At 42.2% G+C, this 26,474-nt stretch overlaps 1 protein-coding gene across 24 annotated transcripts in view; it reads right to left on the minus strand.

The window, feature by feature from the left end:
* The window catches only part of ADGRL3 (adhesion G protein-coupled receptor L3), a 1,804,713-nt gene that overhangs the window by 224,692 nt on the left and 1,553,547 nt on the right, over positions 1-26,474 (minus strand). For 19 of the 24 annotated variants that reach the window (XM_033914976.1, XM_033915078.1, XM_033915096.1 and 16 more), the window contains 3 exons: positions 20,729-20,851; positions 6,652-6,860; positions 756-932 (listed from right to left, as the gene is read on the minus strand). In XM_033914976.1, coding sequence (XP_033770867.1) covers positions 756-932; positions 6,652-6,860; positions 20,729-20,851 — 509 coding nt within the window. The remainder of the gene's footprint in view (positions 1-755; positions 933-6,651; positions 6,861-20,728; positions 20,852-26,474) is intronic. The other 5 variants (XM_033915103.1, XM_033915068.1, XM_033915049.1 and 2 more) reach the window with 1 other exon arrangement.

Consider the following 26,474-nt stretch of genomic DNA (forward strand, 5'->3'; position numbering starts at 1 on the left):
CTGGGGAATGACACCATGAATTTTCATTCAAAACAACTTGAGATACAGATGAAAAACTTCAAAAGTTTTTCATCTGGTTTTCTTGTAGAAGAGGATATTCTTGTGAATTATGTAAAAATTTCAATAAATAAAAAGAAAAAAAAGCAACTTTAGATATTTTCCTAATGTATACAACCCTCCATAGTTCAGGCACAACAGAACATGGTTCCCTTCAGATACTGCTATCGGTGTTATCACTATAGGCAAGACAGACAGGCACATGTCCCCTTCTGCATATTTTAGCTCCACCCTCTCCCTGCATGCACACACTCCATGGATTAGTCGATGGTGGGTGGCTAAAGTATCTGGGCAACTAGCCAGAAAGTTTTAGTGCAGTGGAGGGGGGAATCCTCGTGCCGGGTACCATATGTTTAGTTGCAGCTCCGTTATGCATCTAGAACCTGACCAGGCATCTTGGTCAATTAATGATCTGCACTCCCTCGGTTCTCCTTCCCAGGACAATGAATGCTACCTCTTAGTCATGTAACGTTCTCAGTTGGCTCAGGGACCAAAATTTGATATTGAGACTCAAAAATGGGTATCCTGTATGAAAATTTATACTTCTTGCTACTAACTCATGGCCAGGCCCAGTCAGGGTCTTCTTGACCGTGAGTCAAAGAATTAAATACAATTTACAAAAAGATCCAGGTCTTCAATGCAAATTACAGAGATCAATTAAGTTCAGTAGTACACAGATCAGCAGCCACAGTCCTTACCTTTACTTCTACATGTGCCATCAGGACTGCAAAATTGGTTAGATGATTGCACGAACAAGTGGTATGTGTTTTGTTTGTTGTAAGGAGACGACAGCCTTGTGTAGACCAATACCCTGTCATGGTTCGTTTTGAATAACTCCAGAATGAACAATTAGGGTTGAAATTGTCTTCTGACTGCTAAAAGCAAGAAATAATAATAATAATAATACAAGCAATTATTATTGGTCTTTATAGATTTCCAAAAGTGTGCCAGCTTGCTCCAAGTTATTCCACTGCCCTATTTTTTATTTTCACAAGTCATAGAAATGCTTTTTTATGCCTAACACCACTTGAAGTATTCATGAACTGTGGGATTATGGCTGGTCTCTGATCAAATGCCAAAATACATTTTTGATTCTTGATTACTTTCAAACATAAAGTCAATAAATAGAAATAAAGCAAAGCACAGAAAAGAAAAATAAGATGATATCTTTTTATTGGACTAACTTAATACATTTTTGATTAGTTTTCAAAGGCAATAGCTTCTTCTTCAGATCAGAAATGGACAAATGATGACAAATACCAGAATATAAAAGTGAAACATAAAGGCATTCCAAAGACAGTCTCACAGGGAAAGGGAGGAACAGGTAATTATTGTTGTTGTTGTTTGTGGTGGTGAGGGGGGGGTAGGGGTTGAGGAACAGGGAGAGATGGATGGGTGATCAGATGGTCAAAAGTGATACCATTTTATGGTATATAATATGATTGGAAACCCAGATCTTTGTTAAGTCCTGTCTGGTGGGTGCCAACATAGTTCATCATTTTAACTTCAAAGATTTTACGCTCCTGGATGGCTTTGAAATTTCCTTTCAGTATTCTCACCATAAAGTCATGAAAGTAGTGCTCTGGTCTTGCAAAGTGCTCTCCTACAGAATTGTCATTCTGGTTAGCTCTATGGTGTTTAATGTGGCATCTATGTAAGTTGAGTCTTGTCTTAAGCATCTGACCTGTCTCTCCAACATAGCATACTACTTCCTATGTTTTGCATTGAATAAAATACACTACATTTGAAGATAAGCATGTATAGGATCCTCTTATGCTGAATATTTGTCCCATATGTGTGACTGTGAGCAGTGGAATAGCGAGGGAAGGAGGTGCCTGGGGGTGATGGCACCCAGCATTGCTACGCTGTGCGCCCCCTGTGCTCTCCTTACCTGGTCCCACGATAGAGAATGACACGGAGAAAAAATCTGTCCCCGTCACTGCCCCGTCCCCGGCCCACCATCCCCTTCACCGTCCCATCACCGTCACTGCCATCCCATTCACCGCCCCATCACTGTCACTGCCATCCCATTCACCGCCCCGTCACCGTCCCTGCAGCATCCATACAAGCCTCAGTACTGCAATATTTAGCTTATTCCTTCCTTATAAAACAAAGTTCTGGCTGCTGAACTAGAGAAAGATATGTTCAGCTGGCAGGGCTTTGTTTATAAATTTTTATCAACACAACTAATATACTACTTTATCCTAAAGCAAAAAAAAAAAAATAATAATAATAAATATAATTTTTTTTTCTACCTTTGTTGTCTGGTTTCTGCTTTCCTCATCTTCTCATTCAATTCCTTCCATCTGTGTCTTCCATTTGCTCTGTTACTGTGCCTCTCCCTTCACCCCCCCCCAATTGGTCTGTCACCCATCTTCTTCCCTCCGCTCCCCCATAGTCTGGCATCTGTCTTCTTCCCTTCCAGCGTCTTCTCCCTACTCTGTCATCCATATTTCCCTTCAGGGTCTATTCCTCTCCACTCTCCTTCAATGTCTGTTCTATTCCTTTCCACCACCACCCTTCCCTCCCTCCTTCACCATCTGTTCCTTTCTACCACCCTTCAGCTCCTCTTGCGTGGCCTACCTCCCTCCCTCCCTCTTACTTTTGTGGCATGTTACAATGTAATTTGTGCAAGCCACTGGAGCCTGCGAGCTCGTTCCCCAAACAATCTCGCTTCTGTGTTCCTATTTTCCCCATTTCTAATATCTCCCCTATGTATCTGGCATTGCTCCCCCCCTTGTGTCCATATACCATCCCCATGGCATGTATGTCCCCTTTATGTCTCTGTACCTATGCCCCCATGCACATAATTTCCCCTCTGTTTCTATTACCTTCCTGTGTCCAGATTTCCCCTCTCTTCCAAACTAATGTGTCTCTTCTCTTCAACCCCATCTATCTTCTTTCCCTCTTTCTTCCCCCCCCTGCTTCCATCATTTGGGTCACCTACCTGCCCTCCCCTTTCTTTCCTGCTGTGAGTTTCTTTCTCTCCCTCTTCATCCCCTTGGCCCAGAATCTCTTTCCCTTTCACTCCCTCCTTCCTATTGTGAGCCGGGAATACGCGCGATCGTGCGGTCCAGCAGCCCCCTCCCACCAGATTGCAGCGTTCCGTCAGCTCCCTCCCTCCACCTCACCTTAGATGCCGAGTTTGCCGGCTTTCTTTTTCGCCCAGCCGCACGGGTTCAAAAAGTCACGCACGCACGGCTGCTCAGTTGTTCAATCTTCTGCTCTGACGCAATCGGAAACAGGAAGTTGCAGCAGAGGAGAAGATTGAACAACTCGATCAGCTGCGCGTGCACGGCTTTTTGAAAGCGTGCAGCTGGGTGAAAAAGAAAGCCGGCAAACTCTGCATCTAAGGTGAGGTGGAGGGAGGGAGATGGCGGAACGCTGCGATCGGGCAGGTGGGGGCTGCTGGACCGCGCAATCCTTAATTGCCTCACTGCGGAGACAAGACCATTCACCGCTCCATGGCCTTGTTCCCATCCCTGCAGCGACCACTATTTTTTCTTTCCCCGTTTCGGTGGGTTACCCGCGGCTAGCCGCAGGTAACAACCACCGTGTCATTCTCTATCCCATGACTAGGAAGTGACATCAGGAGAGCTCAGGCTGGTGAAAGCGGCAGCTGGAAGATGCTGCTCAATGCCAACAAAGATTTTGAAGAGGTAGGTAGGTGGAGAAGAGGAGAGGTGCCAGCCACTAACTATAGGGTCCTGTGATATGTGTTGGCAGTTTGTTGCTTGGTATATAGTAATAATAATGATAATTTATTTTCTTGTATACCGCCCAACTAGGCAGTTCACAACAGGAGAATACTGAGACATTTCAGCACATGGTACAGTTTCATAGAACACACTATCTACATATAATCTAAAATAATATAATAAAAGTAATACAATTGTTAAAAACATTCAAGTACAATGTTAAAAATTATAAAAAAAATTTAAAAATAAGAATAGAAACAAAAGACCTCACGTAAATATATCAAAATTAATATTCTTATTTGTCAAATAAATAGGTCTTTAATGATTTCCTAAATGTGAAGTAAGAATTAGATTGAACAATCATTGGACTTAGCCAGGAGTTCATCTTCCCAACTTGATACTCCAAAGTCCTGTCTAAAAAGATCTTAAAACGACAGGCCTTTGGAGTAGGGAAGATGAACTTTCCAGAATTTCTAGTTCCCTTTGTTGAAACTTTCTTATTCAGGTAACATTTTCTTCCTTTTCAGTTTCTACTGAGAGTTTGATTTCACTAATTTCTGCTTCAAATTGGGTGGTTGTTAAAAGGCCAGCATTGGTGGAACTGGGATATATCAATAATTCATTTTCCTGAGCACTGGCTGTAGATCTTTTATGATTCTTCTTAGTTTTTCCAAATATGGACTGTATGGGGACCCTCTCTGTGGTTTTCTTTGCACTGAAATATATTTTCCTTGGGTGTTTTAAGGGAAGAGTTTTTCTTCTTAGAGATTACTATGGGATTGTATCCCTTTTGTTTGAAGGATGCAATCAAGATTTTGAAATGTTTATCTCAGTCTCTTGGCTGTATACCGTATAATGGACTTTTTTTTGCATGTAAAAGGAAAAGCTGAAATTGTGGAGGTAGCTGCATCTTTCAGCAGGGTATATATATATATATATATATATATATATATATTTGTAAATAGCCACTGTTGATAGAGACTCTGGTGTCTAGAAAGTTAACTTTTTCTATGGAGTATCAATTTTAAATTTGATTGAAAGATAGTATGTACTGAAACACCTTTAACATTGTTTCAGAACCTCTTTTCCATTAGTCCAAATCATAAAAATGCCATTCATATACCGGCAGTACTTTAGGGATTTAGTCTGATTTATATTCAAAAATGTCCTCTCCATTTCCACCATAAAAAGATCTCTATATTGTAGTGCCATCCTAATGCTCATCATTTGCTGATAGATATTGTTAAAGTGGAAATAGTTGCAAAGCTGTTACATAATTAATAAAATTAATTCTAACTCACAACTATTTCCATTTCAATAATGATATTTATCTACAAACCATGGGCACCAGGATGGCACTGCAATATGCAGACCTTTTCATGGTAGAAATGGAGAGGACATTTCTGAATACCTATCAGACTAAACCCCCAAATACTACCAGTAAATTGATGGCATTTTTATCATTGGGATTGAGGGAGAAGGCTCTCAAATCATTTTACAGTGAAAAGAATTAAAGGAGCACCTGTTGCATTATGGTGATTAGAGTCTTCATTGGTTGTGCTGACACTATCCTTGAATCAGCTGCCTACAAAAACACAAAGTTCTGTTTGCTTTATTTTTGAATTGAAACTATAATTTTATTACTGGAAAGACTTATGTGCTAGAAAAAAATACTTTGTACTAATGGTTATATACTAATTGGAGTGATTGCTGGTGGAAATTCAGATAAAATAGGTGCTCCTTTACTTCTCATGCTGACCCATCTATCATAGGGGTTCTTTTAAGATTTGTTAACTGATTTAGTGTATGCTAAATGCTAAGGCATCCATTATAGCCTATGGGCATCTTAGATTTAGCAAGCACTAATCTTTAGCAAGCTTTAATTGGTTAACACACCTTAATAAAAGGACCCCATAGTTAATACAACATTCTTTTTTTCTTTTGCAGTTTGTTCAATTTTGAAAATTTCTGAAGGCTTGGAAGGGTTTGATGACACCTCTTTTATTACCTTATTTCCCCATGTATAGGCCGCGGCCTATACATGGGTTTTACAAATCTGTGCAGTGGGTGTGGCTTGCTTAAATGGGGTGGCTTATCTAAAGACATTAAAATTCATTGTTAGATAAGCTGCCCCCTTAAAATCATCCCCCTTAAATACCTGAGCAAACTGAACGCTGGTGGAAGGCGCAGACGCTTGGAGTCAGGTTTGGCTGAGTTGGTGGCTTGGAGTCAGGTTGATGCCAGCCATGGAGCCTAGGCCCAGGTCCCTCCGCATGGGCCGAAGACATCTCTGCTGGCAGTCGCTGCCTCCTCCAGTCATGCTATGCAGGGCAGGAGCGATGTTTGCAATCTCAAGCCTCACCTCGCCCTGCTCCCTGAATGGCTACCGTCATGAGATCGCAAACATCGCTCTTGCCCTGCACAGCGTGATTGGAAGAGGCAGCCATCCAGGAGGTATTTACCGGCAGGGAGGGTGGCGAGGGAAGTATTTAAGGAGGGAGGGATGATATATAGGCCGCCCATTGTATAGGCCGATGCAGGTTAAAAACTCTTAGATAAGCCGTGGCTAGTAACAATGGGGCGGCTTATCTAAGAGTTTTTAAACCTACATCGGCATTTCCTGTGACCTATACACGAGGGTGGCCTATACAAAGGGGCGGCCTATACATGGGGAAATTCAGTACTCCCTTGTACTTTCCATTGGATTTTGTAATGAGTTCTTTTTTAATTAAAATTTATTATATGTAAACCATTCTATTTTGCCTATAGTAAAGGTGGTATATTACATAAAGTAAGCCATAAACCATATGTATGATATTGTGTAGGTATAACTTTCCCATTGTTACTTAGGGATCTATGTGATTATGAGCCAGAAAACATTCATTATTGCATTTACCTTGATGTGCTTGACTGTAAACACCACAGGGTCAGCCAAATATACTTTATTGCTAAATTCTTTGTATACTGCTGCAGTAATGATGGGGGAATTCACGATCACAGAGTGGTTGGTGGACATAGCCTCAGTGCCTAACTTCATACTAGCATTCTCCGTGGATAGATAGGGACCCAGATTGTTATATAGGACAAAAGCCACTCGGATTTCACCTTTAAAAGTAAAAAAAATATATAAAAAATAAAATAAAAACAAAATATTAGTTAGAAACTGATTATGATTAATATATGATATATGTTCTTATAATTTTTTACATGTCTACAAATATATAGCTTCACATTCTGAGATACTTTCATCTGTTACTTATTATTACAAGTTTTCTGTTAGCTTTCCAGTACAAGCAGTACCAAAACTGAAGAAGGAAGAACTGAAGACAGCATAACATGATGTCTTTGAAATATTATCTAATCCCCCATTTACTAAGCCAATTAGTGTGGCAGCCCACGGTAATTGCACCCAAGTTGTTTTTTTACAAGCTTAACTTTGAATAATGTGAGCAATGCATCTATAGCACTGCAACATACATTTCCCCTCAGTAGTATGTTTGAAAGGGATCTCTACAAAATATTTTCATTAAAGAACTATAAACTAAGGGTCAAATTCTGTAAACGGCACTGAAAGGTTGACGCTGCTAGACGCCTAGCTCACACCTACCATCTCCTAACTTGATTGTATTAATTGTCTTTAATTGGTGCAGTAATTGAATACACCATTTTTAAAATGTACAGAATGGTGCCTAATGGCGCCTAAGATAAAACTAGATGTGTTAAGGGGCAGAGATGACATCATGTGTCACTAAGTGCCACTATGTGCGATTCTCCTGGCCTCCATTACTGGCACCAAAGTTTTTTCTTAGGTGGCATTAGCTGTGATTCAGTTAGTGGCACCTAAGTATGGTTTGACATGTAGCTGGTGCCGTTTCTCTAGATGGCCAATTTAGCACCATTTACAGAATTCAGGCCTAGGGGCTAGAGGGACCGGCAAAGGAAGTGGAAGTAGTAGGACCATTAGGAAACAGCAATCACAACATGATCCAGTACAAATTAGAAGTAGGAGCATCAAAAGGGAAGAGAACCACAGTGACAATACTCAACTTCAAGAAAGGGAACTATGATGCCATGAGAGCAATGGTGAGAAAAAAAACTCAGAAACAGCTCAAGGAAAACAGAAAATGTGAAGCAAGCCTGGTCCCTATTCAAGGGCACAGTGCAAGAAGCACAACATATGTACATCCCCAAATTTAGAAAAGGTGCAAAAAACCCCAGTATGGATAACAAATGAAATGAAGAAAGCGATAGGAGACAAGAAAAAATCATTCCGGAAATGGAAAAAGGACCAAACCGGGGAAAACTGGAAGGAACACAGGAAATTGCCAAAAAGAATGTCATCGAGTGGTTAGGAGAGCGAAAAGGGAATACGAAGAAAGACTAGCCAGGGAGGCAAAAAATTTCAAATCGTTCTTCAAATACGTTAAAGGGAAGCAACCGGTGAGGGAGGAAGTAGGACTGTTGGATGATGGAGACAGAAAGGAAGTGATAAAGGAGGAAAAAGAGGTAGCTGATAGGTTAAACAAGTTTTTCTCGTCAGTCTTCACAAGCGAGGACACATCAAGTGTACCAGAACCCTAAGAGATCTTCAATGGAGACCAAGAAGAAAAACTGTCGACAATAGAGGTGAGCCATGAGGATGTCCTCCAACAGATAGATTGAAAAGCAACAAATCACCAGGCCTGGACGGAATCCACCAAAGGGTACTAAAAGAACTAAGAAATGAAATAGCGGAAATACTCCAACGAGTTTGCAACCTATCCTTGAAAACTGGCGAGATCCCGGAGGACAGGAAGATAGCAAATGTTACACCTATCTTTAAAAAGGGATCAAGAGGAGACCCGTAAAACTACAGGCCGTAAGTTTGACATCAGTTCCAGGCAAGATGGTAGAAGCATTGATAAAGGACAGCATCTGTGAGCACATAAAAAAAAAATGGACTAATGAAACCAAGCCAACATGGCTTCTGCAAAGGAAGATCATGCCTAACAAACTTACTGCACTTCTTTGAGGAGGTAAACAGCTTGTTGGACAAAGGGGAACCCATAGACATCATTTATCTCAACTTCCAAAAGGCCTTTGACAAGGTACCCCATGAGCGGCTACTTAGGAAGCTGTGGAACCACGGGGTGGAAGGGGACGTGCACAGATAGGTTAAACTCTGGTTGGCAGGCAGGAAGCAAAGGGTTGGAGTGAAGGGCCACTACTCGGACTGGAGGAAGGTCACAAGCGGAGTTCCGCAGGGGTCGGTACTCGGACCTCTGCTGTTCAATGTATTTATTAATGACCTAGAAACGGGGACGAAGTGTGAAGTTATACAATTTGCGGATAACACTAAACTCTGTAGCAGGGTTAGAACTGTGGAAGAATGTGAGGACCTACAAAGGGACCTGAACAAACTGGAGGAGTGGGCGAATAAATGGCAGATGAACTTTATGTAGGGAAATGCAAGGTCATGCATATAGGGTAAAAGAACCCGATGTTCAGCTACTAAATGGGGGGGATTATTACTAGAGGGAACTAACCTTGAAAAAGACTTGGGTGTGCTAGTGGACACAACAATGAAGTCAACGGCACAATGCACAGAAACAGAATGTTGGGTATTATTGAGAAGGGTATTACAACCAGAATGAAGGAAGTCATCATGCCGCTGTATCGCGCGATGGTGTGACCGCATCTGGAATACTGTGTCCAATATTGGTCGCCGTACCTAAAGAAGGACATGGAGCTACTTGAGAGGGTTCAGAGAAGAGTGACAAGAATGATTAAAGGTATGGAAAACCTTTCATAAGCAGAGAGGCTAGAAAGGCTGGGGCTCTTCACCCTGGAGAAGTGGAGACTCAGAGGAGACATGATAGGGACTTACAAGATCATGAAGGGCATAGAGATGGTGGAAAGGGACAGATTCTTCAGCCTATTTGGAACTACAAGAACAAGGGGGCACTCGGAGAAATTGAAAGGGGACAGGTTTAGAACCAATGCTAGGAAGTTTTTCTTCACCCAGAGGGTGGTGGACATCTGGAATGCGCTTCTGGAGGATGTGATAGGACAGAGTACATTAAGGGGATTCAAAGAGGGATTGGACAAGTTCCTGAAGGATACGGGGATTGAGGGATATAGATATAGATAGAGATAGGATCATGAAAGGGTATAGATAGAAGAAAAATGGGGATTGAAAGGTTTTAGACAAAAGATCACTTACAGGTCATGGACCTGATGGGCCGCCGCGGAAGCGGACTGCTGGGCGCGATGGACCCCTGGCCTAACCCAGCAGAGGCAACATCTTATGTTCTTAATTGTACAGCATCTACTCTAATGGAGCTCATTTGCAAAAATTTGTCAGGGCCCATTAGTAAAATCAGTCTCACAATTTTTGTCCAGAATTGATCTAAATATTGTAGAACTGAAGAGGTATCAAAGACTTCTCATGTTACAGATGTAAATATGAACTTGGCACTTAATAAAGGAGTCATTTTACTAAAGCACGCTAGCCAATTTAGCACGCAGTAAATGCTAATGCGTCCATTATATTCTATGGACGCGTTAGCATTTAGCGCGTGCTAAATCGGTTAGCGTGCCTTACTAAAAGAGGGGGAAAGTCTTTAATTTTTGTCAGATCTAAAGGTAGCCATGCTGTACCAACAATCTCTTTGAGCATTCTTTCTCATGCTGAAAATTCTGAATCTATCATAAATAAAGCATCTGTGTTCAATAAAGTTGGTGATGTTTCCTGGCACAGGATTAAATCCTTTACTTGGATAGAAAGTATCCAATACAAGAAATGGTAGTCTAATGCAGAGGTAGGCAATTCTGGTCCTCGAGAGCCAGAGCCAGGTGAGTTTTTCAGGATATCCACAATAAATATGCATGACATAGAATTGCATCTCAAGGAGACAATGCATGCAAATCCATCTCATACATATTCATGGTGGAGATCCTGAAAACTTGACCTGGCTCTGGCTCTCGAAGACCGGAATTGCCCACCCCTATTCTAATGAAACAAATGAACACATAACAAAATCAAATTGAGTATTGTGCCCGTTGGTTTGGTTCCAAAATCAGGATTATTTATAGGTTTTATGTTCAAACATTAAAAGTCTATCAGCAAGTACAATCTTTATTTTTCCCCCCATTAAATCTTTGATTTTCAATTTAAATTTCAAGTATTACACTTGTACAGAAAGCAATAATAGAAGACACATTAAATACAATGTAATTATAACCCAAGAAATTAACAAAATTTTAACAATTTATGCTCAAGTCTTCAACTTAGGATCCAAGACTCAAAATCGTCGAAACGTGAAAAAAAAACAAAAACTAAAAATTGACAAGGAACTGAAAGCTACAGCTCTGAAATGAGGTCATCTAATAACAAATTATAGGGCTCAAAGATTTCTTCCATCCAGACGAGACATTGCCACAAAAGTTGTCAATTGAGAAGGGTCAAAGAACACATACTTAGTACGGTAATACACGATACATTTACATGGATGTCTCAAATAAAAAGTCGCCCCCAAAGATATAACCCCAGGTTTCAAAAGAAGAAATTCATGGCGGCGTTTTTGCGTCTTTCGTGCTAAGTCTGGAAACATTTGTATTTTATGACCAAGAAAATTTTTTTGTCTATTTTTAAAGTAAAGCTTTAACAACCATGTTTTATCAATTGGTAAAGCTAAAGTAATAATCATAGTGGATGATGATGCTAAGTCCTTCTCAGATGTTTCTAAAATTTCTAAAATGTTTAAGGGTTCTTGATCTGAGGGTTTTTCTTTTTGTTGTTGGTTTTGTCCTTTATCAGGTAGGTAATATACCTGTGAGAATGGTGGTAATAATTCTTCAGATATCTCCAAAATTTCCACTAGGTATTTTTTAAGCATATCTCTAGGTGTTACCAGATCAAGCCTAGAAAAATTAATTAACCTTAAATTATTACTATGTGAGTTATTCTCAAGCATTCCAATTTATCTTTAACTAAGGTCTCTTGCAGATGTTTTGATGTTCAATTTTCTGTATTGATAAATTAGAGGTATTTATATATTTTCTTATATCATTTAATTCTTTATCATGTTCCTTAATTTTTCTTTCAATTTGTTGAAAAGTAGGAGTAATGGTCTTAACAAAGTCAGCCATTAAGTCCCATGGGGAATCTGAAGTCACTTCAGCAGGCTTATTCAGTACATTTGGAACTTGAGTGAGTGTATAGTGCATATCGTTCTGAAGATTTTCTTCGGGGCATGTCTTCTGGGCTTCCCCCTCCTGCAAAGATGAATCTGCCCCAGATATCTCCATTGGAGCCCTTGTAGAATGAGCTCCAAGCACCAGGCTCTTCTCGGAATCTTTACTTGCCTCTGGAGAAGAGAATACCTCAGTTTCTGGGGTTTCCCACCCCTGGGGGAGCTGATAATCTGAGGCTGCGGGGGTGGTGCCCTGACATCGGGGCTGAGAGTTGTATTGGGCCCAAGAGTGTCCACCGTGGGTTCGCCTCCCTGTGTCCTCAGCGGGCCGCCATCCGATGACGCAGAGACTTCCTGCATGCGCCTTAGGAGCTCCTGAATATTACCAAGACCTGGAACTCCAAAGCGCTGCGAAGCTGAAGCTGCGCTCCGGCCCCTTCTCTTGGGCATCGTGGTAAGTGCGATTACCGCTTAAGCAAATTTCATCTAAAAAGATAGATGTCCTGAGACAAACAACTCAGCGCGTCCTGCTTTCAGTCGCCATCTTGGATCTAGCACCCAGCAAGTACAATCTAAGGAAAAAACTTTGAAATGTTATCCTCTCCCTAACCTTATATGTCACTGTGAGTTCTAGTTGACTCATGGATATTTTGGAAATCCGTGTTAAAATAGCCACTGAGACCCCAATTCTATAAATGGCGCCTAAAACATAGGCACTGAGGAACATGCATAGCGCTTGTCAATCTTCAGTTAGGTGCTGTTTATAGAATCACGCCATGCCTAGCAGCACTTAATTTGAATTAGGTGCCAGTAGATATCAAAATCTTAGGTGCCTCCTATTTATTCCTTTCTTGGCCTAAATACCGGAGCCTAAGTCCAATTTAGGTGCTTAGGTGCAACACACGCCCAAGATCCACCCACAGTCCACACATAACCATGCCCACTTTCTGGTAGGCTCCTTGCTTTAGGTGCCTAACTGAAAGTCATAGGCGCCTATTGAGTTAAGGGCCTATCATCCAATTCATTTTAATTTTTGCCAATTATCAGCTCATTATTGGCATGATTAAGCTAATGAAAAACATTAAGTTAGACACTTAGATTGGCTAGGCATACCAAACAACGTGCATAACTTCAGGCACTGTTTATAGAATCTCGGCCTAAAGGCCCAATTCAAACTGTTCAAATCAAATGCAAACTAGGTAGGTTTCAGCTTGGTTGGAGCGCAACCGAGTGATTTTTTTACCTCAGTAAATAAATAAAAAGAAAATTCAAAATATACAAAGGAGAGTTTTGAAAAATCTGAAGTAGATCTTGGTCAACGTTAATGTGAATTTTACATAGGTACTTCAAAAATCTGATAAATGTCAGATTTTTAAAAAGCTAAGGGCTTCTTTTACGAAGGCGCATTAGGGCCTTAATGCACGGAATAGCGACCGCTAAAATGCCACGTGCCTAGCGGCTACCGCCTTCTCTTGAGCAGGCGGTAGTTTTTTGGCTAGCACGTGCTATAGCGCGTGCTAATCCGGTGTGTGCGCTAAAAACGCTAGCGCACCTTCTTAAAAGGAGCCCTAAGTAACAGATTTGCCATAAACTTTATTTTTCCAAGATTAATCATTAAAAGTCCCTTTTATAAAGCCATGATAGAAATTCTCCCACGGCCAATGCACTGAAGCCCATAGAAATAGAATGGGCTTTGGTACATTTGTAAAAGGGGTCCAAATATTGATTCCATACAAAAGATGGAAAATAAATTATCCTGTTATCTTGTCAAAATAAATGTAGAATGGGATGTGGGATGTTACTATTTTAATTGGCTTCTTTTACAAAGTGATGCCACTGATTAGCATGCGCTGCATGTGAAAAAAACCCATGATAATTGAATGAGCTTCTTTGCATTCGCATTTAGTGCACTTCTAATCAGTAGTGTTGTTCTATAAAAGAAGCCCCATGTTCTTTCTTCAAATTGCTTTATAATTCTTTCTCTGGGTTTTTCTAAAGCGTGGGAGAGCTTCTTACCACGGGCCGGCTAGGTAAATGCTCCATTGCTCATAGGAATAGAATGAGCGTCAGAGCATTTACTTCGCCAGCTCCACGTTTAGTAAAAGGAGCCCTGTATTATAAGAAAATGTCATAAAAAGGTAGAATGCAGAGATAGGAATTGACATGTCCAGTTTACAATGTGTACAATTTCAGCAGTAGAAAAGGATCTGCCAGCACAGAATACATGTATATGTCAAAGCATGTACAGAAGGCATCCATTTTCAAAAGATAGACAGTGAATGGTAAACAGTGAATGGTAAAACAGTGAAACAGTGAATGGTAAAACCTATGCAAGTTGCCAGTTTAAGGGGAAATGTTATCTAGATGAGGTAAAGGTCCCTGGATTTATCACAGGTGCCATCAACCTGCACTATCTTTTTATTGCAGGTTGCTGACTCCTATTGTAGGGGGATTAGGGATTCGGCTTGGAACTTGTATACTTCCTTTTTGTAGTTTTGCAACCAAACTCAAAGCAGTTTACATACAGGTACTTCGAGCATTTTCCCTATCTATCCTGGTGGGTTCACAATCTATCTAATATACCTGGGGCAGTGGAGGATTAAGTGACTTGACCAGGGTCACAAGGAGCAGCACATGATTTGAACCCACAACTTCAGGGTGCTGAGGCTTTAGCTCTAACTACTACGTCACACTGCTTGCGAGTCACCTTGCATATAGTGTTAGTTTATTAAGCCACCAATCTGTGGCCCAATGCAATGTGGCTGCAATATAAAGGGGCCGACATCAGCTTAAAGATTACAATAGACTCTCTCCCTAAAGCAGAATTTCCAACATCCCTTTTTAATTTTCTGTATTGATAAATTAGAGGTATTTATATCTTTTCTTATATCATTTAAGATACCCTAAAGCAACCCCTGAACCATCCTACCATCCCCAAAGCTTGAAATCTCCTAAAACCTTCCTCCACCCTCTCAAAGGCCTGCTCTCAAGCCTATGTTACCTCATTGGTGGATAATGAAGTGGACAGTTGAAATGCCCAGTCACTCCTGCCCTTGCCCGCATCCTAAGCCAAAAGAGTACCTGCAACCTCTAGCAAGGGGTCATCTTTTCATATAAGTACATTGCAATGCACTGCAATGAGTTAAATAATGCTACGTAAGGGGAAAAATAACCAGTATAAGTGGCCGTTAAGTCACATTAAGGGCAAATAATGCAAGTTCTTGTTCTAATACAACATTAGTGTGTGCTAACTTGACAATACAGACTCAGTCCCAAAGCAATTACCACCCATTAAATAGGAGACGCAACTGCTCTTATTACCACTGATATGCTGTTAACAATATTGTAAATCTTAGGTTGAATTGTACCTGCTCTACCTTGGGTGGATCTCTTCATACAGGTTGCTAATAAATCCCAATAAATATATAAATAAATAGGGTTTTGGTTTTTTTTTGCAAGTTCCATGTGCTAATGCAAAATATGCATAAATATACACAGTATATTGAAAAAGCCCTAAATCCTGTCACATTATATCTGGGCTTAGCACACGGGAAACTCCCGCATTAAGCCCATATTTTAATGTGTTTAGTAAATGGCCCTAAAAGGCTTCAAGAGAATGATGGTATAGCCTACTCAAGGCTACTCATCATATGTAACTTTAAGGGCTCCTTCTACGAAGCCGTGTTAGCGGCTTTATCACATGCAGCTTTTTAGCGCGTGCTTTAACTGGAAAACTACTGCCTGCTCAAGAGGAGGCGGTAGTGGCTAGCAAATTAGTGCACGCTATTACACGCTAAACCGCTAACACGGCTTCTTAAAAGGAGCCATAAATGTGCAATTTATCTCTACAGTGGCTAAATATTGTCAAATATTAAATTTTTTACTTTGTCTTACTGCAGGAGAGGTCCTGTTCATATGGCTAAACTCTGATAAATAGACTGATTTTATATGTTACTAAATAGTTTGATTTTAAATACAGAAACACCCCAAAATTGATAGACTTGAACTGTGTGTTTATAGTCTATCAGTGAACACACATTTTTGCTCTGAATATCAGACCTTCACCCTCTCATTCTATAACATGGTGCCTAAATTTATGAACTAATTGTGCAGGTAAATTTATAGATTTCTTGCAGAGACGTGCATAAGTGCTTGCTCAGCACTATTCCATAAATGATAGGGAAATGGATTGGGACATGTAGTTTTACAACCACACTCAAAGCAGTTTACATACAGGTACTTTAAGTATTTTCCCTGTCTGTCCAGTGGACTCACAATCTATCTAATATACCTGGGGCAGTGGATGATTAAGCAACTTGCCTAGGGTCACAAGGAGCAGTGCAGGGGGTGAATCCACAATCTCAGGGTGCTGAGGCCGTAGCTCTAACCACTGTGCCACACTCACTTATGAGTCCTTTTACAAAGCTGTGGTAAGCACTAACGAGTGCTTACATTAGCAAAAAAAAAAATGTCTTACTGTTCTGCCTCTACATTCAATGAAGCAGACTGCCTATGTAAACAGTGAGAGTGTTTCTTTAACTCAAGCTCTCAGAGTGCATTGCTGTATAACTGGTAGGCTAATACTCCTCCCTTCTGCTTGGTTTTTTTTGTGTGGTTAGAAAGCAATCTCCATCTTAGCTAACACATGGACATAGGAAAGGCATTGTTCCTCATCTAAAAAACACCTTTAAATTTGCTAGCCTAAATACAGCTTAGTCAACTAAGTCTGGAGCACAGTCTTATCCTACATAGAGAGTCTGTGATATACACACTCCTAGCTTTGTGTTGTCAAATGTAGAGTCTATAGAAGAAATCCCTTAAGAATAACTGAAGTGTGAGTTTATTTATTTCATTGTTTTACATTTATATTAAACTAGTGTTTAAGCCCGTTACATTAACGGGTGCAAGTAAAGCCTCCTTCCCTCACATGTCCCCTATTTTCAGCCCCAGCTCCAAACCCATTTTACCCCCCCCCCAGCCCCCTTCTCCCATCTGTTCCCTTTCAGCCCGAGCCCCCTTTTCTCACCAGCAGCGTTTCTCTCTCCACTCCACTTCCCTGTCCAGCAGCACCTCTTCCCTGCTCCTCCTGCCCCTCTTCCCTGCTCCCCCGGTCCAGCAGCAGCTCTTCCCTGCGCCCCCTGTCCCTCTTCATTGCTCCCCGGCCAAGTAGCACCTCTTCCCTGCTCCCCCGGTCCAATAGCACCTCTTCCCTGCTCCCCTGGTCCAATAGCATCTCTTCCCTGCTCCCTGTCCCTCTTCCTTGCTCTCCTGGTCCAGCAGCACCTCTTCCCTGCTCCCCCTGTCCCTCTTCCTTGCTCCCCCGGTCCAATAGCACCTCTTCCCTGCTCCACCTGTCCCTCTTCCTTGCTCCCCTGGTCCAATAGCACCTCTTCCCTGATCCCCGTCCCTCTTCCTTGCTCTCCCAGCCCAGTAGCACCTCTTCCCTGCTCCAGCAGCATCCCTTACCTGTTTCCCTGGTCCAGTATGCAGCATTGTGAGCATCGCGGCCGGTTTTTGCGAACCTCGTAGGCCTCTCTGCCCTTCATAAGTACGTTCCCTCTGACGCGATCGCATACGTCAGAGGAAACGTTCTACTGAGGTGCTGTGTGGCCTGCAAAATTTAGTAGAGCCGACCACGATCCTCACGGTAGCAGCGCCCGACCCTCAGGGGCTTGAAGCCCTCCTCCTGGCAGCCGCCACCAGCGCTGCTGCACGAAGCCCTTCTCCCGGCAGATGCCGCCAGCACCGCTCCGCACCGCTTCCTCAAGCCGCCGAATATGGCCAGCTTCCTCCAGCAGTTGGTGAGTGAGGGCGGGAGGAGAGGAGTGGCCAGAATGTTCCCTGCCGCCGGGTTCTAAAATGGAACATGGCCATGGATCACATACCACAGCGGCAGGGATTACGCCGTTTTAAAAGCGCATACGCCGGTAAGGTTTTATTATATAGGATAAGTTTGCTCAAGGAACTAGAGTCTAGCCTGATAACATTAATGGCTACAAGTTTAATGAGTTTATCTGTCTAGGACCCTCCAAGGCAAGCCAGTCACACAAGGGTGTGCTCAGGCATCCTGTGGTAATTTTGGGATTGTTACATGCTACCCCTGGCAAGTCACTCAATCCTCCATTGCCCCAGGTACGTTACATAGATTGTGAGCCCACCAGGACAGAAGGGGAAATTGCTTGAGTACCTGATTGTAAATTGCCTAGATAACCCTGATAGGTGGTGTATAAATATACCTAAATAAACAAAAAATAAATACCTAAATAAACGAAAAATAAAATACCCATGTGCTGTTGGGGGAGGGGAGTCTGGGGTGGAGAGAAGGCATTTTCTACACTAATCAGTTAATGCAATTACATTGCTACATGCTAATTGATTCACATGTGTTTAGTGTGTCAGCCTTTACGAGGAAATTCTATATATGGTGCCTAAAGGTTAGGTGGTGAGTGGTACGGCGCTAAGCATGATTCTATAAAAGTTAGATGCACTTTATAGAATCACACTTAGGGCTCCTTTTACTAAGGTGCGCTAAATGCTAACTTAAAAATACTAACGCAAGTTCTATTGAGGCATTAGCATTTAGCACGTGCGGTATTGTTGCGCGTGCTAAAACTGCTAGCGCACCTTAGTAAAAGGAGCCCTTAGTGGCACTTAAAGTGGGCTTAAGTATTAGTAGGTGGCCTAAACTTAGGCACACTCTATTTATGTTAGGGTTTTCTTGGCCTAAATGAGTGCGCCTAAGTCCAAAAGAGGTGTCTACATGAAAAATTACATCCACGATCTGCCTCCTAAGCATGTCTACTTTCTGGTAGATGCCATAGACTAGAAACCTACCTCAAAGTGGTAGATACCCTACCAAGTTAGGTGCCTACCTTTCAATTAAGTGCAATTAACATCAACTACAAGTTGTTAGTTGCCAATTAAACCTTTTAAACAATTAAATTAAGCAACAAGATCATCTAGGCGCACAGATCTAGGTGCTTACCTTTAGGTGTAATTTATAGAATCGAGGCCTTGCTGCCTATATAATAGGTGGAGGTAGGGGCTCAAGCACTAATGGCCATGAGCTAATGGGAAAATTAGTGTATGGCCATTAACAACTCAAATAGAAAAATCAGCCATTTTACTCCAGTGTTAAAAATGGCCTTAGTGTGTGGGGGTGACCTTCAAAGGGATACGCTAAGGCCACTTTTTACCATTGTTTGAAATAAGGGCCTCTTAGTGTGTAAATGTAAGGGGTAAATGTAAAGAGGCCCAGGAAGAACATGGGCAGTGAGCACAAAACTTACAGAATATTGTGTTATACAATCTAGAGAATGACACAGGGACCACTTACTGCAGTAAACTGTGGTCACCGCAGTAAATCTGCAGGAATGGAGACTTTTGCAACTGGTTTACCGCAGGAATGGGGACAAGACCTTTCACCGCCCTGTGGGAGCAGTGAAAAGTCTTGCTCCTGTGGTACAAAAATTGTGCCCGTGTCAGACTCGGCATCTCCTCCTCAGCTCCTCTTGCACTTATTTTACCTTCAGGAGCCAGCCATGCCACGATGAAGACAGAAGGAACCCAAAACCAAAGCCTGAGACCAATGTGATTTGAAGAATAAAATTACCAGACAACAAAAGGTAGAAAATATATATATATATTTTGTGATTAGAATATTTCAGATTTGAAATTTGTATCCTGCTAGAGCTGATATTAGACATAACTGGGGACCGCAAAGCCCAGGCTGTGCTTCTTTAGCTTCCAGCTGGCTTAGGGCTCACTCTCTCTGACCAGGGAACAGTTGCCCTAGTTGCATTCCCCTAACACTATTTCTGCCATGTGTGACTATGTAGCATTCTGTAGTAATTTGGTTTGTTCAGTTTTCACAATAGTGGAGGGGATATTTGTGAAAGAGAGGGGAGACAGGTTTTTTTTTGTAATTATTGCTCTGTATTATTTGTGTTTATAAAATGACAATTGTACAGAATATCGTCTCTTTTTATACTTGAATAAAATAAGTTCAGTATAAAATCATAACTATTCGAGGCTTGTGCGGATGGGATCTGACAGTTTGCGGGGATGGGGCAGAGACATGGACTGAGCTCACGGGGATGGTGCAAGGATGGGACAGGGAAGGGGACTGAGCTCGCGGGGACGGCGCAGGGACGGTGATAAATTTTTCCCTGTGTCATTCTCTATTATGCACTAAATTGCCACATTACTGCATGCCCACATACGCTTGCAACTGATATTGTGTTAGTGGGCACAATTTTGCACACTGATACCAATTTACACTAGTATTCTATAACAAAATCTTGGTGCCTGATTCCATCACAGAATTAGGCCCGGATTCTCTAAACGGCTCCGATATTGGCGGCCACCGATCATGTGTCAATCACGCAACTTCACCGTTTAAAGAATAACATTTATGGGAAAGATAGGCACCAGAAATGTAGGCGAGGGTTTTCAAGTCTTACATTTCTGAGACCTATCTTTGCTGTGAATCGTGTCTTAACGCCACTTCCAGCATTTGCCATGCCTATAGTGGTGTTAGGTGCTGGTAGGCAGTTTTGGAGGTGCGATTCCAGTGCCTTATATATGTTTTGGCATAAATGCCTGTGTCAGAGGCCAATCATACAGAAAGCTTAATCAACAGTTTACCCCTACTAGTGCTACTTCTCAAACAGCACAGCAGAAAACTAATTTGGGATGCGTCAAAAGAAAATAAATTTTATGGAACCATGAGAATAAACTTGCAAATAAATACAGGCTGTTCAGAAGAGTGAGTACAAATCCTTTACACAGTAAACATACCATTTCGACCATTTTGCCGCAGTGTATTTGCTGACAGTTGGATAGAGCTTCCTTGGGCCAAGTTTTGTGGAAATTTCAGGTCTTCCAAATTCACATCTGTGCTTAGTCTTGCAACTTCTAATTCTATAAGAACAGAAGCAAAACAAATGTAAATTCAGGGCAATAAAGAAAACCAAACTCTACAGGAAAAGGAGGGGGAATGGAAATGAGAACATATTTTTGAAAGTACAACAGGAACAAGGGAATTATTTTATTTTTTTTAACGTTCACTTATTTTTCTATGGTATCCCTCAGTTAGTCAGTTCACATTTAATTAAAGCACTAGCCAATAAAAATGGATCTGTCTGCCAGGCAGTCTAAAGTACAGATGAGTACTTTAGACTGAATAAAATGAAAATTCAGAAGTGATAAATATTGGCAAAAGATCTAGGGATATCTTGTGACAGTTTTTCTTAAATCACACATGGACCTCTAAGAATTAAAGAAAATAAGTGTTTTATGCTTGTGGCTAGGCATCTCAGTAGGGCTGTTTGCATTTTAAAGAAACTCTTTCTTTATCCTCCCCATAGACTATCAAATTATGCAGACCCTTGTGTGTAGATGTCTTATTGGAAGGAGAACATGGCCCACTAGAGTCTAATATTCCGACTCATTTAGAATAAATCATTTAAACATCTCTGACTGCAAAGTCAGCAAAGATGAAATTCTACCTGATTGTTCACAGATATAAAACAAATGCCATAACCCCTTAAACGCAGAAAATAAAAAAGATTTAAAGCTATTCTCTCTGAGATTTCAGAACCCTATTCCAGGTGCTGTGCATATGGCAGCCCATAATCTGTTTAGACTTGGAAATCAGTGCAGGGGAGCCAGACCTTTGCTTAGTAAACAACAAGCTGGGACTCATGGAAAATTTAAACTTCTGCACTAAAAAGGTGAAGTTGGAGAGATGCTTAAGCATTTGCTATATTTTTGAGTTACTAAAACTTAAATGCTTCTAGAAAGAAGATGTGGGATTAAGGAGGCTCTCAGCCAGGCTTGAGGGCAACTAACATGGCCGAACCCCAGTGGCATAGCGAAGGTGAGAGGCGCGCCTCCCCTTCCCCAATCCCCCCTACTGAGCGCATGTCCCCTTTCCTTCCCCTGTTGTTTACCGCTGCGAGTAACAACTTCAACGTGCTCCTAGTGACCCCAGCGGCTCTCCCTCTGATGTCACTTCCTATGTGTGGCACCCAGCAGTGACATCAGGGGGAGAGCTGACGCGGTTCGAGGAACACGCTGAAGCTGTTGCTTATGGCGGTGAACAACTAGAGGTATGGGGGAAGGGAAGGGGGCACACGTGTGACGAGGGGAGGAATGGGAAGAGATGGAGGGGTGGAGAGATGGAGGGGTGGAGAGGAGGAGGGGTGCCGGTGCCTGGGACGGACCACCTCCCCTTACTATGCCACTGCTGAACCCCATTCTAAGGCAGGAAAAGGGCTGGGCAATAATAGGGGATGAGGGAGGGATTTAGAAACAACAGATTGGGAGAGGGCTGCTGGGAATGGAAGAGGTAAATGGGTGCTACATGTAGCATGACATTTTGGCAGACGCAGGCAGCTGGGGCAGGAAAACTGGAGGGAGAAGAAAGTGGTGGAGTGTAAGGTAGTATTTCCCTGCCATTCCCCCACCTTCCTCTGTCAACGTGTTTACGGCAGGATTGGCTTGGAGGGGAGGATTTATATGGGTAGAAGTTGGGGTTCAGGGAGTAGTCACAGCTGGCAAGTGGATTAAGGCATGAGGGGGGGGGAGGCAGGGTTGAAGGGGTGAGACGGGAGTATCATGTAGCTAATATACAGTGCAGCCACAAGATAAAGGGGTCCTTTTACTAAGGCGCGCTGGCCGTTTTAGCACGTTCACACACGTTAAATCCTATGGACGCGTTCACACACGTTAAATCAGCTACCGCACCATAGTAAAAGGACTACAAAGGCATGGCCAGGCTTCACTGTGGGCCATGCAGGAAAACAGGATGACCATCCACAGAGCTGTGGAAGCTGGAAGATAGAGGGATGTGATTGCTTCTGTGGTAAAAGAGGCAAGGGATGGGAAAGCCAACCTGGGTAACATTTCAGGGATGGTGAAATTGTTGGTTACTCTGCCAATGCTCGTTAGATTTTGACATAAAGCTATGGCCCAAATTTGTGCCATCACTTGTGTGTATTGGTGGTGTGTTTTTTTAATTTTTTTTTTCTGGCTTAGGTGTTACAAGACAGAGGTGCAAGTACCTACATTAAGAACATTTAAAAAAATGCCATGCTGAGTCAAAACAAGGCCAGTTGAGCACATTATCCTTTCTCTGACACTGACTAGTCCGAGTAAACAAATACATGGCAGATCTCAAAATGTAGATCTCTTATACACTTCCCCCTCCCCATTCGCGGTTTCGGCAATCGCAATTTCACATATTCGCGATTTTTTTGGGGAGGTGGAAAAAAGAAAAAAAAAACATTGTTAAGTCTTCCCACCAGCATCCCAGCCTTACCTGGTGGTCTAGCGGGCTTTCGGGGTAGCAGCGATCTTCCTACGCTCCTGCCCCGTGCAGATCGCCATTAGGAAATAGCTGTAGGGAGTTCCCGTCTTAGTCTCGAGAGACTACGGGAACTCACAGCAGCCATTTCCTAATGGCGATCTGCACAGGGTGGGAGCGTAGGAAGATCGCTCCTGCCCCGAAAGCCCGCTAGACCATCAGGTAAGGCTGGGAAGGCGGGAGGGAGGCGGGGGTGGGTCAGAGCCGGATATTCGCAGTTTTTCACCATTTGCGGTCCGGCTCTGCCCCTATCTCCCGCGAATAAGGAGGGAGAAGTGTAGTCAGTTTTGGAAATGAGTGATTGCTCTCCCAAGTCTGCCCGGCTAAAATACATTTTTATGGACTTTTCTTCCAGGAACTTGTCCAATGCTCTTAAATCTGACTACGTTGGTTGCCTTGTTTATAAGCTTCCACAGCTTAATTACAAGTTACATGAATAAAATTTTTCTACAATTTGTTTTCAATCAGCTGGTCAACAGGGAGAGTCCTCTTGATTTTGTGCTGCTTGAAAGGTATTCTTCATTCCATCCCACTCATGAATTTATAATATCCTAAGAAGTCTTTCATGGAGGACTTTCTCAAGCACCTTGTGAAAATCCTAATGCATTGTATCAACCAGATTACTATAACTACTTTTTCTGGTACCTTCAAAAAACAAACAAGCAAACAAAATCCAAATCATTTGTAAGAGAAGCCTTGCCTTTGCTAAACTGACCTTGCCTCATTCCAATTAGGCTGCATCTATTTAGATCAGGGGTGTCCAACCTGCGGCCCCATGAAGTATTTTGTGCGGCCCCGGTCGAGGGCGATGCAGTGTTTTCCTCTGCTGCCCCCGGGTGTTTACCTTCTTGCCGGCTCCCTCCTCTGTCTTGCTGCAGCGTTTGCACATTTGTGTGGCCCCAGAAACATTTTTGTCGGCCAATGAGGCCTAGAGAAGCCAAAAGGTTGGACACCTCTGATTTAGATGGTCAGTAATTTAGGTGAGTTTTTTTTATAGCCTCAACCATTAAGCTCAGCACCATCATACAGCTTCCTGGATCACTCTTGGAGCTCTTTTGAAAAACTGGCATTACACTAGCTATTCCTCAAATTTGAGCTTCTTTGGGTCTCTGGGAGGAATACTTTCTGGTACTGTGATTTGTTGCTCTTGAGTTTGTCGATTGGACCTATTACATCTTCTATATTTACAGCATGTGCTGTAGTTGCTCTGAATTATTACTGTGGCTATAAGCATACTGATATGATAGATAAAGCCAACAGCATTTAGCAGAGACCTCTCTTCTTTCAAGACTTCTTATCTTCTCTGCTCATTCTCACCTCAACTCATTTATCCTGGCCCTGTCACTATCTTTAGAAGCTCTTCCTCTTTGCATTATGGGGAAGAGAAAGGGAGGGAGAAAAAGTAAATTTGTAAGACCCACTACCATCAAGGGATTTACAGAAGGTAAGATACTGGATTGTGGAGGAGGGGACTTTTGGATTGTGTGGGAGGAAAGGCAGGGAAGGAAAAACAAAAATGCTTGACAGCTGGTAGGAGGGTTAGGGATTGAGTGACCCCTCCACTGCCAGCTCCAGATTCTGTTCTTCCCACTGCATTGTATACCTGCAATATATTTCCTGAGCCTTGCTCCTTTTGGCCCTATTCAAATTCATACCAAAAGCCCATCAATTCCAGGCTGCTATAAATCTCAATCCCTTATCTTCTTGTTCATAGCCATGTTGTTTTAAATCATCCCCATGATGAATAAAACTCCCTAATTTCTTATTTGTCTTGTCTTGAAAAACAAACAAACCACCTGTAAGCTCTTGTTCTTTTGAGCCTGGACTGTCTCTTAAACATATTTGTACAGTACTGTATGTCTAGTAGTGCTACAGAAATGAGAACTGCGCCGAGACTTAGCTAGGTGCACATAACATTGGGTTGAGCTCAATGAGTAGGCCCATGAAGAGTAGAAGGTGGGTAGAGTGAAAAGGAGACTAGAATGTGGAAATGAGGTGTGGAATTAGATGGTGGGGCAGAGTAAGGAGGTGTTGTGAGAGAGCAAGGTGGCAACAGGTGTGGGTTGGTTGGAGAGGTCATATGAGGTTTGAGGAGATTGGGCGATTCGTGGGTTGGGGAGGGGGTCAAGGAGACAGATGTTTTTTGTCAGGCTTTGGACACTGTGGGTTAGAGGGAAGGGTGTTTTTGTGGGATTTACAGCAGTCTTCACACCCTGTCCTCTCGGTTGGGGGTGCTAGAGGTTGTGTAGGATGGGAAGAGAGCAGGTCACAGCTGTGTGGTAGCAGAAAAGTATCAGGTGATAGGGGAATTTCCTCTCAGGGAGGATAGCATTTGAGATGTGCGGACTGCTGGGCATGATGGACCTCTGGTCTGACCCAGCAGAGGCACTGCTTATGTTCTTATGAGGGGAGGGAGGAGGTTATGTGTCTGCTTATGTAGATGGGCCCTTGCAACTCAGAAGACCTACTGCAGTGAGAGTCTATTGACATCTGGGAAGTTGGGGTGGGGCTAGTTCGATACCGAATAGCTCCATTAGGGTGTTGGGGAATTACACTGAACTGTGGATATTGCTATGAATTATATGAAAATTGCATGTTATTCTGAGCTGTGATTAAAGCCGGGGGAATGTCATGTGTTTATTGTGTGGTGTGATATTTGGCTGGGGGAGGTACTTTGGTGGAACAAAATAGATGCAAATGCCAATGTTATTATTAGCAGTAGCAGTGCCAGACTAATTTATGTTATCCATCTGCATTTCTTCTATAACTCTTTCTTTAGGGAACACTAGGTTTTTCTTAAAATATTATTTCTAATACTTCCTCATTACTTTCCATATGTTTCTTTTAAGCTTTCTTCAACCTTTCAATCCTACCTCCATGTTTTGTTTTGTTCATTTTACTCTCATTTTTTTTAACGTCATCACCTTTCTATATATTCTCTCTGTTTTGTTTTCTCTGTGCTTTTGGTATCTTAACTCCTTCCCCAGCTTCATTTAATCTGGATGTGTTACAACAGGAACAATTAGACATAATGGAAAATGGTAACATGTTCAACAATTATTTCTTTAGAATTATAAATTCTGAGGGGGGCAAGTGAGAGAGGGAAAGGTTTCAATCAGAGATCTCTGCCAACTATAGAATAAATCTATGCTTTCTTCTGACTGTTTTTTAAATACA

Source organism: Geotrypetes seraphini, chromosome 1, assembly GCF_902459505.1.
Source record: "Geotrypetes seraphini chromosome 1, aGeoSer1.1, whole genome shotgun sequence".
Lineage (NCBI taxonomy): Eukaryota > Metazoa > Chordata > Amphibia > Gymnophiona > Dermophiidae > Geotrypetes > Geotrypetes seraphini.